General features: G+C 40.2%; 1 protein-coding gene across 1 annotated transcript; it reads left to right on the forward strand.

The window, feature by feature from the left end:
* Window positions 1-3,147: 3,147 nt before the first annotated feature.
* MCUR1 (mitochondrial calcium uniporter regulator 1) lies at window positions 3,148-20,312 on the forward strand. The gene is made up of 9 exons (XM_030041877.2): window positions 3,148-3,538; window positions 4,363-4,476; window positions 5,604-5,707; window positions 8,506-8,607; window positions 10,297-10,338; window positions 12,615-12,686; window positions 16,202-16,255; window positions 17,368-17,482; window positions 18,792-20,312. Exons 1-9 carry the CDS (start codon window positions 3,259-3,261, stop codon window positions 18,845-18,847), a joined length of 939 nt encoding a protein of 312 aa, XP_029897737.1. The 5' UTR covers window positions 3,148-3,258; the 3' UTR covers window positions 18,848-20,312.
* The last annotated feature ends 53 nt before the right edge of the window (window positions 20,313-20,365 follow it).

Below are 20,365 nucleotides of genomic sequence, written 5' to 3' on the forward strand. Positions count from 1 at the left end.
AATTTTCTTTTTAGTAGCTGGTATAGTATTATGTTTTGGGTTCAGTTTGAGAAGAATGTTGATAACACTGATGTTTTCAGTTGGTGCTAGTAGTGTTTAGACTAAGTCAAGGATTTTTCAGCTTCTCATGCCCAGCCAGCAAGAAGGCTGGAGGGGCACAAGAAATTGGGAGGGGACGCAGCCAGGGCAGCTGACCCAAACTGGCCAAAGGGGTATTCCATACCATGTGACATCATGCCCAGTGTATAAACTGGGGGGCAGTAGGCCTGAGGGGGGCGGGAATTGCTGCTCGGGACCTAACTGGGCATCAGTCGGCGAGTGGTGAGCAATTGCATTGTGCATCACTTGTTCTGTATATTCCAATTCTTTTATTATTATTATTGTCATTTTATTATTGTTATTATTATCATTATTATCTTCTTCCCTTCTGTTCTCTTAAACTGTTCTTATCTCAACCCATGAGTTTTACTTTTTTTCCCCGATTCTCCCCCCCATCCCACTGGGTGGGGGGGAAGTGAGTGAGCGGCTGCGTGGTTCTTAGCTGCTGGCTGGGGTTAAATCACGACAAGAAGCCAATCTCTTTTTAATCACCTGCAGCAGAAAAGACTCTGCACTCCCCTTGATTATCCTGTTGACACTAGGTTGCCAGTTTGAATATGAATTCATCTTTCCTGTATTGCAGTGACCAGAACTGGAGTTTGTGTTTGAAATGACATTATACTCAAGAGTCAATGAAACTTCCCATGTGAACCACTGAAAATACCCTACTTGATACACCCTACTTAGGGTTACACTTGCTTTCCTTGCAGCCATAGCACATTGGTGGGTCAACGATACCTCAGAGCTCATTTTACCCTCCCCTTCAGTTTTGACCTAAAAGTACAGCAGATATTGTTATTAGTCCTTATTTTGTACTTTGCGTTACTTCGCCATTTCTGTTACCCCAGTTTTTAAGGTCATCCACCACTTCTTAATCCTTCTCTGCAGATTTCACTGTGACAACCAAGTGGGCTATAACTCCATAGATCAGGGAACACTGTGTGCCTGCAGGGACAAAGTTTTCAGGATACTAACCCTGTAACCTTCAGCGCGTTTCATTTATAGTCTCTAAGTAGGACCTAATGACTTCCATGGGGCAACGCATAGATGAAAGCCAAGCATTAAGCAAGTTAGAATCATGAGATAGCAGAAAGTTGTTCGTCCTGTCCTCTCCTGGCTTGTGACTACGCTGCTTATGCCTCTTCGTGCAGGAATTAGTCCCTGACGCCCAGTTAGCAAAATGGATAGCTCTGAAGCTGCTGCAGCCTACTGAAGCTGCCTCCAGAGCTCAGTGAATCTACCTGCTGGTTAGTATATAACAGTCTTAAACACGGAGAAGGTTGAAACGGGGGATCTGGAAGATGACACTGGAAAGGGGAAAAAAATGAATGAGTTGACATCTGACACAAAGACAGAAAGTCAGTCGCACCAGGAGATCTCTGTAGCCAGCTTGCAGTACTGACTTTGCTGCCCTTAGAGAAGACGAAAATGGGCACTGCGCGACAGCCAGCACGTGCGGGTGCATTTGACCCTGAATGGGCTGACTCCAGGTGCAATCGCAGCCTCCATCTATACCAGCACTTCTTGCATACGTTATCTGCCATCGTATCCAAGTGCGGAAATCAACTGCAAAATGGAAACCGGCAGATGATCTAAAAGGAGATACTTCAGTAGTCACAGTTTTGCCTTTCAACTGCCGTAGCAAGCACAGGGCTTTTAAAGGGATCGTTGGAGAAAGAATGTGAAAGAAAATACGCTGCACCAATTTCTGAATCATCCGTAGGTGAAAAGAGAACTGCCTGCAGACTCACAAATGTCAGGAATTACTGCCGTGCTGGTGCCAGGCAATGTGCATACAACAGCCAAGCAGAACCAATGCACATTAGGCAAGTTTCTGCTTTTACTTGCCATGAAAACAAACACGGCAGTGCGGGTGAGCCCACCGATGTCCCTGAACTCATACAGTGCAAGTGGTTTGGGAAACGGCTATTCATGTAGGATTAGTCTGCAAGTACAGTAATATCTTTCTGATATACTGAAGGAACATTTATAGTTTATTTTGTAATAACAGCGATGTGCTTTATCACCACAGCAGCTGGAGGGAATTGCTGCTACAGACGCTGGCCTTGTGTACCTGCATTGTCCCAGCTGCTGTGACAAGCCCTGCTGCTGTGGCACTGCGATGTGCCACAGTGGCTCATCCACTTTTGCATTTATATAGATACACCTGAGCGATTCCATCGTCATACTGATTTACTGTACTTATCGATTCCGGTAAGAAGAAAAGGTGCCGCATGCTTTTGGTGAAGGTGTACGCAACAGAAAAAACAGAGACGCTCTGAAGGAAGTGCTGCCTGGAGAAAATGGCAGCGGGTCGAAACCATTTCTTCTCGTATTAGTTCCCTTCAAATATTAAGTACCTTTGTTTCAACAACAGCACGTAAGGAAGAAGTACGCCCGTCTTTTCAGCAAAACTGAAGGCACGGCAGGCTTTACCCACTCTAGTGGTTACGGCAATTGCTCAATGATTAAGGCTCCACACTCTTGGATCCGCCGAGTTGCCTAATTGTGCAAATTACTTGGTTCATTACCTTGAAACCCGAAATCTCAGCCTCGTCACAGAATGACGGGGTTTGTCTGAAATGCACTTTTCCCTACTAAACGTCCATCTTCGCCCAGAACGAAGACCGAACGACGTGCTTCGGCAAGGGCTCGGGGGTCGGACAGGAGGTACCGGACCGTGCCCGTCCTGCAGCACCGGCACAAACCTCCCTCCCCAAATACTCCCTTTTTTCACTTAAAGGAAGGAGGGAAATAGCAGTGCCGCTCCGAGACGCCTGGCAGAGCCTGGGCCACTAAGGGCTGACTGCCGGCACCCCAGGGCCGAGGCCCACGGCGGGGGATGCCGGTGCCGGTGCCGGTGCCGGTGCCGGTGCCCCCGCGGCCCCCGGGGGACTCTCCGCCGGGCCGCGCCCGCCCTCGCAAGGCACCGCCTACGCAGCCTGCCCGCCCGCGCCGTTCTTCTCTCCGCGGCCACCCCCTGAGCCATAAAATCAATCGCGGCACCACCCGCCTCTTTTGCCACGTGCCGGAGGCGGAAGTGAGATGCCGGGGCGGTGCGTGCTCAAGGCGATGGCGTTCCAGTAGCAACGGCGGCGGCGGCAGCAGCGGTTTCCCTCCTTCCCACCTCTTCCGTCGTCGGGACCGGGTGGCGCGGCCATGGCCAGGGGCCAGGCGGCCGCGGCCACGGCTGTGAGCGGCGGGAGGCGGGCGCTGCTGCTGCTGCGGCCGCGCGGTGCGGACGGCGCCCTCCCGCCCGCCGCTGCCGCCGCCGCCGCCTCACGTGACGGCCGCGCGCCCCCCTCCCCCGCGCGCCGTTGCCTCGGCGACTGGCAGCGCCCGGCCGCGCCGCCGGGCTCCGGGGCGGCCGTTACGGCCGTTAACGGCAGCGCGGGGTGGGGCGGGCGCGTGAGCCGCCGCCGCTGCGGCGGGGAGCGGGGTGAGCGCTGGGGCGGGAGAGGGTCCTCGCCTCCCCTCACCTCCCCTCATCTCCCCTCACCTCCCCTGACGCGACCCCGGGAGCCCAGCGGCGCGGGGGCCCCCCCCCGGGGGGAGCCGGTGGCCTGCGAGGGGCGCGGGGCTGTCCGCAGGGGTAGCTGCCCACATCGGTTAGCCCGTGTTGGTCTTGAAGTAAGGCGGCTAAAGGCGTAGCCGTGTTTTCTGCCCGGGTGTTTTAAAATATAACGCCTTTTGAGGACAGGGAGTTCTGCGTCCCGGCGGTTTACCTCGTGTTCCGTCCTGCATCCTCTCCGTCGGCTCGTTTGTGTCCCGCGTGGAAGCTACACTGACTTAGATTTAGCGCTGAAAATATTTTCTGTAAAAAGAGTCAAGGGCAAATTGCGAGCGGTTACCTTTTCTCTAAAGGGCAACCAGTGAAGGTTTGCTTCTTTAACAAAGAGTCTGTGGATTTAGTCCTCAAAGCTTTGAAGTGCTCGCAGCTTCCACCGATTATGCTGATAACGGTAAAGGACCAATTTTAAGAGCCTGACAGTTGGTGGGATTTTTCTTGGGCATTACATCCTTGGAGAGCATCTCAGAAATGCAGCAGTAGCGTTGTCTTTTACTTTCAAGCTCTTGTGCGTAGCGCTTGTTAGTCAGATACCTTTTCAGTTTCAAGCAAGCTGCGATAATCTCAACCCACCGTCTAATGTTTTGTCATAAATGAAAAATATTTGGGGTAGCAAGGAAACTGCTGGAAAGCAAACATGTTGATTAAATATTCTTTCTTACAAATAACTTGCATTTTGTTTATCTTTTTTTCAGATGTAAGCATCTCTGCATCATCATCTTTACCAAGCAAAGGGAATATTTCCTTATTGGGAAATAGGAAGCTTTTTTTTGACACTCATGCGCTGGTATGCCTCTTGGAAGAAAATGGTAATTTGCTAGAAATGGGTAGCTATTTTTAATGTCATTTCATGGGTGGTTTTTTAGTTTACAAAGTTTGTTACTTACTTCTTGACATGTGATGTTACAGCTTCAGTTTCATGGATTTTATATTTTTTTTATATACTAGGTAAGAACGTGTAGGTTTTTTCTACTTCCAAAAGGAAACAGTGAGCTTGTAAGTTTGATTGGAATAATTTATTATCCTACTCATAATTCAAAATGCTAAAGAGAAATCAAATTTTAAGAATTGAGAGTAAAAAACAGAGTTTTCAAGGTAGTGGTTTAAAATGTATTGATTGGATTCCTACATATTTAGTATATAGCACCTTGAATGTGCAACAGTGTGTTATAATAGGATTGATTATGGACTGCTATGTAAAATGCAGAGGTGGGGGGAGAGGGGTATCTCTTCCTTTTGGTGATGGCAAACTATTACATCAGCTCAGCTATTGAAAGCAACTCGGTCTCAGACCCTGTAAGTGCTTTCTAACGCTTAGTTTGAAACAATCATGCTTTTGCAAGTGTTTCTTTTCATAATGATTGTATCTTGTTCATGACACTTTTACTCCTACATTTTGAAAGTGGAAGAGTTGAGAGTGTTTCTAGGGATGACGTTTTACAATAGTTCCCAATATATTCAGTTTAAAAGGTTTCTAATAGGGACTTAGAGCCTGATAGGCCTAAAATCAGAGCAGTTAGTACTGTTTTCAGTTGTTGAGTTTTGCACATCTTCAGTGGTACTGAAGATTTATAGTATACTGAAAGTAAGCATCTGCTTTTCAGGGTCAGAATTCTTGCTCATAGAAATAACCACGTGAGAAATGACATTCCATAATACTTCTAGAAAATTTCCACTGTTTATCCTGCTGATACTGTAATAGTGCTGTACTACAGAAGCAGCTATACTATCTCACAGACATAATTTTGGGGTGGGGGAACTTGGATGTACTGATTGGTTGTGTTCTTTTGTTAGTGCTGAATCAAGAGGAATATGTTTTATTATCTTCCATAACTGACATTTGTTTTAACTTGGTGCTGAGTATTAGCAAGTGGCACTTCTGTAAACCATCCAGATTTAGGTGTCTCTGAATGTTGTTGCATTTTGTTTTGCTTAGGTTTCACTACTCAGCAGTCGGAGGTCATTGTATCTGCATTAGTGAAAATTATGAACACCAACCTGGATATGATTTACAAGGACATGGTCACCAAAGTACAGCAGGTTAGATCAGAGACAATGGTGGGGTTAAAGTAAATCAAAACCTGGTATGCCTGCTAATGAAATATGTGTTGCTATTTATTACTGTTAGAGACTGTATTTTAAAAGTTTGAAGGTGAAGAACAAACATCCCTGTGTATCTATTGGCTAGTGAATTTTGTCTTGAGTTTATCAAATACTTACCAAAGTGTTGTGGTGGACCTTGAGATTTAGGTACTGTGAGTTGGTATGCAAACCACAGGTAGTTTTTTTAGTTTCAACTTTATTGTAGCATGAAGTAGAATTACTGAGGAGGCTTTTAGACATAGGAGGTATTCAGCGCATGGATTTGAATAGTCACAGCTACTACATATATTCTTTTGTAGACTTGTAACAAGGAATTGCAGATTCCCTCAGTTATTTCCCACCCTGTTATGTGGTACCTTTTTATTTACCTTTGTGTCACAATGACATTTATATTGTATTAGAATTGAGCTGAATTTTCTTTTTTTATAGACGTTTTTAGGGCATGATTGGTGTAGTTGTATACACTGATAAGATATAGGTACATCTACAGTTTGGATGCTGATATTGAAATCTATCTCCTTGTTCATGGTATCCTCTAAACCTACCCAGCATATACATCGTGGTGGGAGGAGGTGAAGAAAACTTGCTTGGAAATAGACTGATAATGCTGAGTATCTACAGAGATCTTTCCTGGCTACCAGGAAATTGTGTACAACTGAACTGAATTGTTAGCTTTGACTTGTGAGGGAATGATTGTTTTAATGAATAATTGGGTCTGGAGGCAAGACTTTTTCTGATACTGGCCGTGATTTTTTGGGGGCCCTTTGTCAGGTCATACAAAGGTAGATCCATGTAAGGAATTGGACATGACAGTGTTGAATATTGCCACGTTTTGCTCTTAGGCATCTGGCTCCAGAAATGAAACTGAAATTCAGAGTAAGGCGTGATTTACTGCATGTGGAACTTAAGCATCTTTGAATGGGATTCACAGTATCTCGTATGCTGGAATTCCGACACGTAAGCTGGTCAAACAGACCAATGCTGACAAGCAGCATAGCTGAAGTACAACCTCTGGGGCTGCTCTGTGAGGCTGGGGTTCACAGCCCCACGTCACCTTCTGAATGCAAGCTTTAACTTATTTCATAGTAACTAGGCTGCTGCCTTAAAACATGAGAAAAAAGCAGCTGCTGTCTTTATAGGATAGTAGTCTTGGCAGTAGGGCATCTCATTAAGAAGTGGGATACCTGGATTTTGCACGACCTTCCATCTAGGGAGATTTCTGCCCATCCTTCCTAGCTTTTAGAGTCCAGGCAAAGCGGACGTGGGAGTGCTGCCTCCTCCTGTGCTGAGTTTGTTCTACAGTCAATCAGGGAATGCAATGTTAAAGGGACCGTTTCTCCCATGGTTGACTGTATTTTACAGTAAGCAGTCTACAATAAGCAATCCAAACCTCCTTCCCAGCTTTTTTGAATGAAAGTAAACATGTTTTCCTTTGTTTTGTTCTGAATTAAATGTTGCTGCTGATGGTAGATGTTTTGTGAGACCCTCAGGTGACTTTCTGCCATTAAGATTCAAATGTGCAGGCTTGTACAGCATGTTAAGATAGAAGCAGCTCAGGAAGCGTGTATGCCATGAACTCCAGGCAACGTGATAAACCTGTACTTCCTTGTAGTCTTTGAATGCACAAGGGCTTATGCAAAAAGGGAATGAAGAATTGGAAGACGATTTGGAACATTGTGGATGTAGCTATTACCAGTAGGCCATAGTTGGGTATGTAAAAGATGAAGTATTACACTGGTTAGATAAAACCTTAGGGAAAAAGAAATAAGTGTGTGTGTGTATGTATAGAGGTGAGGAAGAGAAAGAATATGGAAGATTCTGTTCTGTTTTCTGAGTTCACTGAAGAGGGGAGAGAACAAAAGCAAGCCAGAGACATCAGGGAGTAAGAGAAGAGGTTTCCATGGCAGTACTCTTTCTGTAGACTTTTAGTAATGTGTCCAGTACACTGACACATTTTTTTAGATTTGTGGTCAGGTAACCTGGTGAGGCATCTCCAGATGCCACTTAGAAATATAACACTGCAAGTTAGAATAGTACTTCCTGTCAAAAGTGAAGTTAAGAGTGCTGTGTCAGATTTGTAGAGTTCTTAGTCCAGAATCAAAAGCAAGGGACTACTTATTAGAGGGAGATCTTCAGAGAAGAGAAGGCGGTCCCTGTTTGCATGTCTGGATAGTGTAGGATCTAGAACAATGTCTACAGACTTTTCCATCCTTGAAAGTTGCAGAGGATTCTTGTTTGTCTTCTGTCAGCTCAGTATAACAGACTGAGAAGAGCAATTAAAACTAAGTACAGTGCATGATTCTGAGTAGTGAAGCAGAGTGAGCCCCCTTGCAGGGGGAGGTAAAAAAGGGAGGTAATTACAAAAGAGTATGGTTGCATTGAGGAGTTTTGGTCTGAAAGCCAGCTTTCCTCATTTAGCTCAGAGATACCTCTTCTCTCCCTAATGCCTTTGCTAGCTTAAGAATTTGAAGACTTGGAATAAACTATTAATTGAATTCTTCTGATCTGTGTTAGCACTGCTGATTTTGTCAAACATTACCAATGTTTGAGCTTAACTTGCTTATTTTGTCACTGTCACTTAATTTATCTTGCTTTCTGAAACTCAGATAATCAGTCTGAAATTGCTGAATTAAAAATTTCAGGGTACCAAAATAGACTATCATATCTGTAGGCACAGATGAGAGAAAGCATTATAGTTATGATATGTTCTGAGGTTTTTCTTCCCTCTTTTAAAGGAAATTGCACTTCAGCAAGTAATGTCCCATATTGGTGGTGTGAAAAAGGACATGATTATTTTGGAAAAAAGTGAATTTTCAGCACTTCGTTCAGAAAATGAGGTAAAAATCACTATCTTGGAAAGTGCTATTCTAGCATTCTATTTTTTCTAATGATGTAAAAAAGCATCTTGAACCCAAGAGGTTGCCTGTGGGACCCGTATGTTTTAACACCTTCATTAATGACCTTGTTGATGGGGCAGAGTACACCCTCAGCAAGTCTGCAGATGGTACAAAGCTGGGAGCAGTGACTGGTACACCAGGCAGTTGTGCTGCCATTCAGAGGGATGTCAACAGGCTGGGGAAATAGGATGACAGGAATCTCATGAAGTTGAACAAATGGAAATGCCAAGTCCTGCACTTGGGGAGGAATAGCCCCAGTTACCAGGACAGGCTGGGCCTGACCAGCTGGAAAGCAGCTTTGCAGAAGAGGCTCTGAGGGTCGTGATGGACACCAGGTTGACCGTGAGCCAGCGATGAGCCCTTGGGGCAAAGACCACTAACAACCTCCTGGGCTGTGTTTGGAAGGCTGCCACTGGGTCAAGGAAGGTGATCCTTCCCCTCTGCCTGGCACTGGTGAGACTTCATCTGGAGTGCTGCGTCCAGGTCTGGGCTCTCCAGCACAAGGGAGATACGGACATGCTGGACAGAGTCCAACAAACAGCCAGAAAGATCAGTAAGGATCATCTGACTGATCATCATGGAGCATCTGACACATGAGGAAAGACTGCGAGAGCTGGGACTGTTTAGCCTGGAGAAGTGAAGGCTCAGAAGGAATCTCATCAATGTGTACAAATATTTGAACGGGGCGGGGGGTATAAAGAAGATGGACAGGTTCTTTCCAGTGTTGTCTGGTGACAGAACAATAGGTAATTGGCACAGATCAAAATGTGGGAAATTCTATTTAAACCTAAGAAAACCCTTTTTACTCTAAGGGTGGTAGAACGCTGGAACAGGATACCCAGAGAGGCTGTGGAATCCCTGTCCTGGAGATATTCAAAACCCAACTGGACGTGGCCCTGAGCAACCTGCTCTAGTCGCCCCTGCTTTGAGCAGGGGATAGGACTGGATGATTTCCAGAGAGAACTCTGGAAGATAGAAGATGCTACAGCCGTACCTGTTTCATGTGTCTTTTGAAAGAGATAAAGTAATCAAATAATTTGGATTAGAAAGGACCTCTAGGGAACATTAGGTAGTTGTAGGCTGCAGTATAATTGCCATTTAGCCATCTTTTCTTAAAGCTGAACAAACCCATCTCTCTCTTTCCTCCTCCCCCCCGACCCGCAACAGGGTGTGCTCCAGCCCCCCATCATCTTCATGGCCCTCCAGTGGACTTGCATGTCAACATCTGTCTTTTACCAGGGAGCCTAAAGCTGGACACAGCACTTCCAGTACAGGCTCACAAGTGCTGAATATATATTCACTGGGGAAATAATCACTTCCTTTGGCCTGCTGGGTTTACTCTTGTTAATACCATCCTATGCATTTGGCTGCCTTTACTGCTGTGGGACACTGCTAGCTTCTGTCTTGTGCTGTTGTTTGGAAATGCACAGTACTGAGTAAACATGCATGTGTATACACATGCATATGTCTATACATGTACTGAGGACATAGAGTTAAACCACGCTCAGTCTGCTTTCCTCTTCACATGAGCTATAGTCATTGCTACTGATCATGCAAATTCATTAGTATTTCTAGATTATGTGGGTTTATATACAGTAATAAAGTGTACAATTTTTTTCTACTCTCCAGAAAATAAAACTTGAACTCCAGCAGATAAAGAAGCAAGTCATGGTAAGATACCGTACCAATATAATTAAGAATTAACACCTGTCTAGTTTGCTTTAAAAAAAAAAAAAAAATAAATAAATTTTGCTTTCAAGATTTTATTTTAAAAGCTGTGCTTCATTGTTGTGATGTATAGGATACTGAAATTGCAGTTGATGGTACACTGTGGGCTGCAGCAAAGACAATTTCATGCATGCTTCATTTATGGTGACAGAACTGTGAATGGTACAAGAGGTGAAGAAAAATTTAACTGCGGATTTTTTTTTTACTTAGTTCAGATTCAGAAAGTGGCTGCCATGTCATGGTTAAGGCTGAGTGAAGTTCTGCATTTAGGCCTGCCTGTTACATGTAAAGATGCAACATACTTTGAAAATTACAGCACTTGCTAATTGGCTTGAGTTTGGGGGAGGGGGGGGTGTTTTGTTTTGTTTGTTTTTTTCTTTGAAGACTTATCTGTTAGCTGTCCAGAATTTAAAATAGCTTTTAAATGGCTTCTTTAGGCCACTAAGTTTGGGACCATTATGTTTGGTCCCATTTGTTTGGGAGCAAATGACCATTGCAAGAAAACACACTCTGTGTAGAAGACTTACTCTGTTAATTATCATACTGATTCTTATTCTTACCAGGTTTAAGCATCAGTGCTGTGTTTCTGTTCTTTATGGTTTGCCTGTCTTGAATACTGCTTCAAACACCCTTTTACTGTCAAAAAAAAAGATTGTCTTAAAATCTATTATTTCAACGGGTGTATAGTTGTAAGCAGTCCTTACATGGAAACAAACATTCTTGCAAGAGTGATTAAGATTGGAAACTGGGAAACATTAACTGTTTTTAGGGAGTATGGACATCTGACTTGAGAACTGCTGTTTCCTGCTGAGATGTCCTTCTTAGCTGGAAGGATGGAGCACTTTTTGTTCCCTAGGATTTGTCCATGGAACTGTCAGACTATTGGACTTGTTGAGCTAGCTGACCATGTGGTCAAACCCAGCCTAGTGCCTCCTTGCTGTTTCGTTCCTATTATCTTTGATTTCTTTTTGCACTGTCATCTCCAAAAGGAGAACATAAATTTCTCAAGGCTAATTCTACATGTTTCATACTGTGTTATGAAGTGCTTAATGCATCTAGGTTTTCAGAATACCATTTTAAAATACATTCGTCATCTAATTTTTGAATTGTAACTTATTTTATGGTTTTAGTTGCATATAAATGAGATAGTGTAATCCACTGGTAGAGCATCAAGGATCTGAATTATCTTTTCTTAAAAGCTAGATGTCTTTAAATTTTACTTTTAAATGTAATTCTCACAAAGGCAAGTTATTTTATGTTTGCTCATACTTGTTCCTCTAGAAGACAAAAAGACACAGTGTTGTAAAAGTTTAAGAAAAATTTATTTCTAATTTTTTATTAATTAAACTGTAATGTATCACGTTGTAATGACATCTAATTATAAACCAGTTAAAGGTCAAAAATTCAGACATAGAAATTGAGTCTCATTATTGTTCATACTAACTTAATGAACTCTTGACTAGTTGACATTGGCCTACTTGAGAGATGCCTATTTGGTTTTAATAGTAGAATCTCCCAGAACATCAGCAATCTTTTGCTTCTCCCACACATTCATCTGATCAGCAGTTTGCCGCATGACAAACTATCAGCTGGCTGGAATTCCTGCCAGGAGGTTGCATTAAAATGGCAGCTGTCACTGAGAAAAGCAGGAATCACTTACAGCTTTTGATGAAGTAAAATGCAAGTGTACAACTTAGGGTAGTTTTTAAAAGTTAGATGTTTAAAAATATAATAAACATTTCCTGACTCTCTAGCTTTTTCTGAAAGCCCTAGATGTAGTCTTTAGAAACATATTTTCTTTTATATTGGAAGGTTAGAAACTGCTTTTAAAGTTGTTTTGAGCATCAAGGTTGCTCCGTGGAGGAAGTCCAACTTATAGGTGTACCTAGGCATGGATTTCTAGAAATCAGAGTTATGAGTTATGAAACATTCCCGGCACTTAATAAAAGGATGTGCTCTCAATTAGGTGCTGTTCTCAGTGTTCTGGTTTTAAATGTAATTGTCAGTTTTTAATTCTGAAATCCAATTCGTACTATAGAACATCAGTATTTCCCAGGGGAAGAATAGGAATACTTATACTTTTGAAAATTATGTACATTAATTGGAGGAAAGCTTGATTCCTGAAATATGTAAAGAAAGGCACAATGTATTTGTCTAATTCTTTCTGCTTATGATTAAATAAAGTCTTGCTTGCTGCTTTATCAATTTTTTCCCATTAGGATGAAATTACCAAAGTTCGTGCAGATAACAAGTTAAACCTAAACCTAGAGAAGAGCAGAGTAAAAGAATTGGTAAGTTTTGGTCACTTTCTTCTAGAAACACCTCAACGCTGAGTAATCTCCAAATTTGGCTAAAAGCATCTTACCCAAAGAGCTTTTTCATACTAATCTATAGTATCATTCAGCTTCAAGGTATTAATTCAAGTCACTCATCCTTATGCTGCTATAGTACAAGGTGTCATATTTGGGGTTTGTGTTTATCTGTTTTGATATTGTTTTAATATCAGGATTAACACATTACACTTAAATATATTAGATATTTAATCTAAATACGCTGACTAGCTGCCTAGAGGTTTTCTATGTTATTAGTATATCTCTTTCTCTATTTTCACACTTAATTAAGTTTACACATTTCATTAAATTTATCATCACTGAAGATGTTTCATTTCCCTATAGCTAGAGAATTTATAGCATAGGTAGTTTGTTAGGAAACACCTATTGTGAAAATACTTGTAATGTATTTTTTTTTTAATTGTAACTGATACTCGTTCAGATTGTTTTGAACGTTTGAAATATCTGGTAGGACTGCGTTGATGTGATCTTAAATTAGAATAATGTAGATGAAGAATTAGAAGATTAACAAGTTTTTGCATTATATGTAGCACTCTAAATAGAATTCTGTTCCCATAGATATTTTTTTAATAGCTTTTAGGACCTCAGAGAAATTGCATCTTCTAAATTGAAAGATCTTTTAATGACATTTTTCTATTATTCCTTATTCAGTCCTTTTTCACAGGTGTATAATGAAGATGTAGTATTTATCTCCAATTTAGGCAATAAGAAGTGTTCAAGTAGATATACATCTTCTGTGTGTGCCCCTTGAAGTTTTTCACATGCTTAGTTTAGGTAACAGCTGTGTCAGTGATTTAGTATAATGACTAACAGTCTGTTATCCCATGGTAGATGCTTGAATGAAGTACAACTTGAGCAGGTAGAATTCTTGTTTAAAAGTTGATACTTCATGCTAATGTTTTAAAAAAACATCATATGAAATGTATTATCTGTGTAGATGATAAGCTTTGCAAAGCTTCGGGCTTACAAAACCTATTTAAAACCACTTCACCAGTGACAAATTAGGCACTAGTGTTTTCTTGTGTATTTATGTAGGATCCTGGAATCTGGACTCTCTGTTGTGCAGAACACTACATTATTTTGACTGCCTCCCAGGAAAAGCAAACTGTGCATGTCAACTTTCTCTTCAGAAAGTTGACCAACTTTGTAGTCTGTTGTGCAACTATAATGTCATTGTTTCTGTGAAAACCGCTCTTCTGCTTTTTTCCTCCCCCCACTCTCCCACTTCAATTGCCAGCTCTGCCATGCATGAACAGAAAAGGAAAAAGGCAGATGAATGGGGAGCAGGTTCTACCATATATGCTGAGTTAGGGGAGAGACGTAATCCGGTATTTTCTGTAGTAGGCAGATCATCATCATTATCATATTTACTTCAATTGTAACGTGACTTAGGACTCAGTATCTAGCTTTCTGAGAGTAAAACTCAGGATAATTGAAGGTTACTGTGCATTCTTAGTAAGTTACTATTCAGAAGAGAAATGTCCTAAGTTTAAATTGATTTAACTTGAAGCACTAAGTAAAATGTTTTTGTCTTTCAGTTTTGCTTGGAATAAGAACTGAAGGACAATTTCTTAATTTGTCAACACCAATGTGGGCAGTCTTTAATGTTTCAAACTCTAAATGCTTTATCTTTTAATTAGTTCATTCCACTTTACATTTCTTGGAGAGTCCTAAATTGCTTAATGCACATCTGTTTATGCTGTGATTTATATGTGCAGTGATACAGATGTGATTTAAAAACTTGAAATACAGTACAAAGTTCCATATATATTCATGTGTTCATGCATCACAGTGCCTCTAAGCTTGCTGTTAAAAATATCAAGGTGCATCTGAGAACTGAATTTTCTCTGCACTGTGAAAAACATGGACTTAAGGGGAAATCTCCCTGTTGAATTTCAGGGGGGGAAGTTTAACCTTGTCTTTCCAACTTTTTTTATGCACTGGTGTTATTACAGATGTGTGGTGATGCCTTGCAGTAAAAGGGTATATTTCACTGTCTTAAACCTAAGTTTAAAATTCTTGGGTCTGACCTAAAGTTCTAGCCACAAAGCAAAACTTCAACAAACACAAACATCAAGAAAGAAGCTTGTAGAATATAAATTGTTCAGAAAAATGTGTATTTGGCTAACAGCATCTATTTAAAGTAAAACAGGCGAGCTATTTCAGCCCATAATATTGTTTATTTTAAATGTCATGGTTCTTTTGGTAGTGATGATCAGTTTATTAATGTGAGGTCCTATTCTTATGTGAAATTTCACCTCAAGCTTAATTTTAATTAGGTTCTTTTATAAATATTCTGCCATCTTACCACTTTCAAAACCATATATTTATATAAAATGTCTGAATTTCTGTGTTTATCTTTCTCTTCATTTTGCAGAATCCAGTGACTGTTTCATTAATTGTAGACATGCTGTTACTTGTCTTTTTTATGTCATTTTCTACATTTGTAGCAGACTGCTATCTCTTAACTTCATCTTTAGATCAGTCAAAAGTCCAAATAGAGCTCTAGATCTGTAAGGAGGGTTTTTCAATGCTGAGGCATTTATGTAGATTAATCTGAGTTTAATATTAAAGTGGAATAAGCTTCCAGAGTGGAGGAAAAATAAAGCGACTTTCCGCATGGAAATGTCAACAGATGAGGTTATTGCTGTGTAACTGAGGATTCTGAGATGGGTGCCTGATGACCTTAATACTCTGCACTATAGACTGGTAGTTCAGCAGCTGTCTATGAATAATTTAATTGCCCCAGTAGTGGGACAGGAACCATTATCAATGTCAAGGTAAATCATGCCTGTTCATGAGTCATAAGGGTGACCTGCCTTAAAGGTATGCCTCTTCAATTTGGATTTAACTTTCCTTGAACCCAAATAGCTATAATTTAAAAATAAGCCACAGCTTCTGATGTTCCACAAATGAATGGCTTAATGTGAGATACAAAGGTCCTATATTTAACAAATATGTCAGGAAATGATGGTCAGAACAATACAAATGGTGAGTGCATGCAGTGCTGGCTAAACATTTCTTTGGTAGCTGAGTTTGATATGATGTTTAAAAATTGTACTCCCCTTTCTGAAGAAAGTATATGGTTCAGTCTTAATTGTGCTTGTATGCTCAATGGATTAGTTAACTGTTCCAGAGTTACTGTTTAGAAATGCAAATCTGCCAACCTTTCTTCCAGCTGCTTATTAATATATACAGCTTTTGCAGAAGATGAGTGTCTGATGGACTTGTTACACTTAACAGTTCAGAGGTGTGGATGAACACCTGTCTAAATTGTGCTTTTCCAAAGGACAGTAATTACCTACAACGCTGTCTTCCAATTGTTGTCAGACAATAATCTTGTCCAGATTCAGTGTTCTACAGAATCTGGAAACAAAGGGATATGCTTTTAAGGGTGGGGAGAAAAGTTTAATGACAATATCATGTTTATATTTTTTTCCCCCCTCTCCCTCTAGTACTCACTTAATGAAAGAAAACTACTTGAAATGAGGACAGAAATAGTGGAATTGGTAAGAACTTGGTAGCTGATTATTACACAGCAAATCTTTTTGTACTTGTGTTATAGACCTGGTATTCTTTTTAGAGTTGTTCATGTCTTTAGGCACTTTAATGTACAAAATGTCATTGTACTTTATTGTTTCCCTGTGTATTTTCATATTGGTACAGGTAACTGAAGTGTCTACAGAATAAGAAGGCTTTCATGTATATTATTAGACCCTCTGCATGTATATATAAACTGTCCAGTGGTCACTTTGATTTGAAACTTCATGCATGCAGTATTTTCTCTAGATGGAATTCTACTCTTAATGTTAGTTCGTGAAATTAATTTTTTTCCCCTGTGTTCGGTGAGACTGAAACACACTGCTAGACTGATTTGGCTTCATTTTAGAGGAGGTTTTTACCAAGCACTTCCTCTTCCTTTGTTTCCTTTCTGTAGTATAGGGAATTATTCCTAGGAAAGTGTCTAGCAGTAAATCATTAACTGATTCACAATGTTTCAGTAGTGCTGATTTGACAACATCAGCAACTCAGCAGCTGTTCTCAGTTTACAAGTTTGATCTTTCAGTCTTTTCTGAGTAATAATTCTGTCCCATTTTTTTACAGAAGTCGTGTCTTCTGTCATAATCAGATTCTGAATTTGTCTGTAGCTGGTTTTGTGGTAGAATTCATTACAAGGTGAAGACGTGCTCTTTTTTTACATCAGAAGACCAATTCTCAGTTTCTCTAATGATCCATAAATCTTTATGCTCCGGTATGTTTTTGTCACAAAAGGCTCTTAGACCTCTCAATAGCTCTTATAATTGAGTAGTGACTTTAATATCAGTGGGCCAAACAACAGATTGACGTTAATATTTAGGCTGCTAGATTGAGATAAGAAGGCATCCAGTTCTGCCACTTTCTAGATTACGTGTTAAGGAACATGTAATCATTTAAATTTTCTGAGTTCACCAAATTATTCAATTCCTTGGATATAATCAGCTAGGAAGGAACTTGTTCTCTTTGAATGCAAATTAACATACATTTAAGGAAGAACCAAAAATACAGCTTGAAGGGATGGGTAAAATTACTAAACAAACTAGAAACTGTTCAAATTGCATCATTTTGTTGCTTTTCTTTTTAGCATGCACAACAAGATCGAGCTTTGACCCAAACAGACCGAAAAATAGACACAGAAGTTGCAGACCTGAAAACGATGCTCGAATCGCACAAACTTGATAATATTAAGTACTTAGCAGGTAAGGAATCTGATGGTTGTCTCATGGTGAAACTGTTAAACATTGTTAATGTTTGGCAAACTCTCGATTGACTGTATTCATAAAGGCCCCAATTAAAAAAAAAAATACTTGAGATAGTCTCAGTCAAGATTAGCAGCCTTATTTGTATACTTAACCCAGACAAAGTTTCCTATGATCCACAACTTTATTTTGCATGGGCCGTGGCTCTCTGACTTTTTGTTTTTTCCCCTGCTTTATCCTGCAATAATAGTGTGTATGAGAAATCTAAAAGACTGCCTGTTAACAAGGGCCAAAAAGCTCTTCTGTGCCTGACTTAATTTACAAAAGCAGCCTGCTGCATGCACTTCTAGGATTTCTTCATCTGTCCAATGGAGATCTATATGCAAAATGGAACATTTCAGCTTTTCTGACTGTTCAGTGCCACGTATTCTTTAAACTTTCATTTTTCAGGCACGTGCATTAGAAAAATACTGTATGTGTGTGTGTGCGCCTACATTATTGCCCTAGGTAACTTTAATATTTTGACACTTTGCTACTGGGTGTGCAGTGCTATTAAATGAGCAGGTTTGCAGTAGAAAATTATTCTTATGATACAGATTTTCTGATTATTCTTTTACAATGGATTTTGTCACAAGTACAATCACTTACATCTATTCGTAGTACTGTACTTCAGGCATATCCGTTAGAGAGAACCATTACTGGAAAGTGAAAGGCACTTTATTAAAATGAGAGGAAATTCTTTTCCCCACCATCCCTATGTTGAACTCTGCAAAAATATGTTGAACTCTGCATGAAAAAAAAAATTAAAAATAATTTGCATTGTGTTTGACGTTCTCCTGTTGCAAACAGTGGCAAAAAACTTTTGTGTGTATATCTAGTAAACCAAAAGTTGATTTCATTTAAATAGGAATTTTAAAAATTGCAAACTGTTAAGGCTTGTTAAAGATAGCTTTCATTTATTTGTTTGAATGCTTGACTGTGATTTAATAATCCTGTTATTCATTTCCTCACTTTACAACTGTAACTTGCCATATTGATCTTTTTTGGAGTGGTAAGCACCTAAGGGTTTCTTTCGGCCTTTTGATAGTTTTCCAGCATTCTTTTTCCTTCCTTCTTATTTGTCATTTTTGTGCCCCTCCACCTTGACATTGTTTATGTAAATCAAAAAACTTATTTTCTTACATGGAGAAGGGGTGGTGGTTACACTTTTAGTATTGTAGTAAGATGCATACATAGCCGTCTGAAGAAATGTTCCAAGAGCTAATGATTTAATGTCTCTGTTTTCCTCCCCATTTTTATTTTCTTTCAGGTTCAGTATTTACATGCCTTACTGTAGCACTGGGATTTTATCGTTTATGGATATAATAAAACATCAATGTAAAGGGACTTCTACTGTCTCGTTTTCTGAAAAAAAAAAAAAGAAGTTTTATCTTTGCCTGGACTTTAACCAAGTCTTGACTGTTTTATTTATTTTTTTTGTAAAGCAGACTGTATTGAGAATGTAACCAAAGATGTGCCTAGAAACAAACTGTACACATATAGTGCATATTTTGAAACTTACCTCCGATGAAAGCATGGTATGCGCTTTTCTGCCATTTCCCTCCATTCTGAACTGCAATACACCTTGCTGCTACAATGCATCATGTAAGTGAAGACTGGCATTCGTACCAATGGCATGGGGCTGCGTGCTATAGAGAAGAATCTACAGAATTATGTTCCCTTGCCTATTCAGACATGCTTGCCAGAGTCAGTTGCATGTATCAGACTGAAGTTTTGATGATTAATGTAAAACTGAAACTACATGTTTTGTGGCTTGGAGGCACTCTTGTTTAAGTAGAATTTGTGTTAACTGAATCATGCTTGCTTACTTCCCTCCTTCTAACACTTGTTCATACAGTTACTATGATCAAATATTTGTTTTTCTATTTTTATAACATAGTTATCAGCTTGTTTTCCAGATGGCCATCCAATCAGTCATCTGTCATGAAAGAGTACTGTGTAATGACAGCAGTGTTTGTTTGCTGCTAGTTTTCTTTGTAATATATTTGTAGAGGTTTTTGTGACTAACTTGCCTTTGGTACATATAAGTATCTGATACTCATTCCATATGCTAATAGTTAACTTGACCACTGTAACTGGAAGGTTGAAAGGCAGTAAAATACACTAGTTGTGTTAATTTACAGTTAAGTGATACAAAGTGTCTCTGGTGCTGCCTTCCTGATGGAAGGGAATTGATGCTTCTAGCAAGGAAAGAGATTTTGAATGGTGGTTATGAAGCAAGAGACCTGCAATACTGACAGTCTTCTGGGGTTTTTGTTGTTTTACTTTAAAAAATAAAAATAAAAAAATCCTGTTGATTCTTCAGATGTGGAACTTTGATGGTGATTATAATAATGAAAGCAGTAATGGAGACCAGCGAGGATGTTTAATACAGTTCTGAGCAAGCCCATGTAAGTGCAACTGAAAGCAATGAAGGCAGCCGTTCAGTGCATCCAGATAGCTGTCATTCTTCCACTGATGAAACGACTGCTTTAGTAGCAGAGCTGCCGTCTATGTTCCTTCAGTTAAGGGAAATTTCCCTTTCTTGCTTGGCCTCAGGAGGAGAGAACAATCTATGCACTGGTAATAAATGCTGTTAGAGCACAATCACAGCTTTGCTTAAGGAAAGTAAAGCTGTTTGGCTACTTTGTGCCTGTACTGTAATAACCATTTAACGTTTTTGGTGGTTGGGAGTGCCAACTTTAATCATATGCAAGTGCGGAGCAGGAGATGAATGTCTGTAACAATACTATACTGGCCGGAAATAAAGAATTTTGAATATTTCATAGAATATGCTGAGTTTTCATTATAAATGCAACTTTTTAATTTGAATTTAATCTCTTT

Source organism: Aquila chrysaetos, chromosome 18 (assembly GCF_900496995.4).
Source record: "Aquila chrysaetos chrysaetos chromosome 18, bAquChr1.4, whole genome shotgun sequence".
NCBI classification, from domain to species: domain Eukaryota; kingdom Metazoa; phylum Chordata; class Aves; order Accipitriformes; family Accipitridae; genus Aquila; species Aquila chrysaetos.

Excerpts from the sequence above, each read along its gene's own strand:
- MCUR1 (XM_030041877.2), top strand. The coding sequence starts at position 3,259 with ATGGCCAGGGGCCAGGCGGCCGCGGCCACGGCTGTGAGCGGCGGGAGG. Across the intron at positions 10,339-12,614 it reads AGATAAAGAAGCAAGTCATG|GATGAAATTACCAAAGTTCG; the intron begins GTAAGATACCGT and ends TTTTCCCATTAG. Across the intron at positions 16,256-17,367 it reads GGACAGAAATAGTGGAATTG|CATGCACAACAAGATCGAGC; the intron begins GTAAGAACTTGG and ends TTTTCTTTTTAG.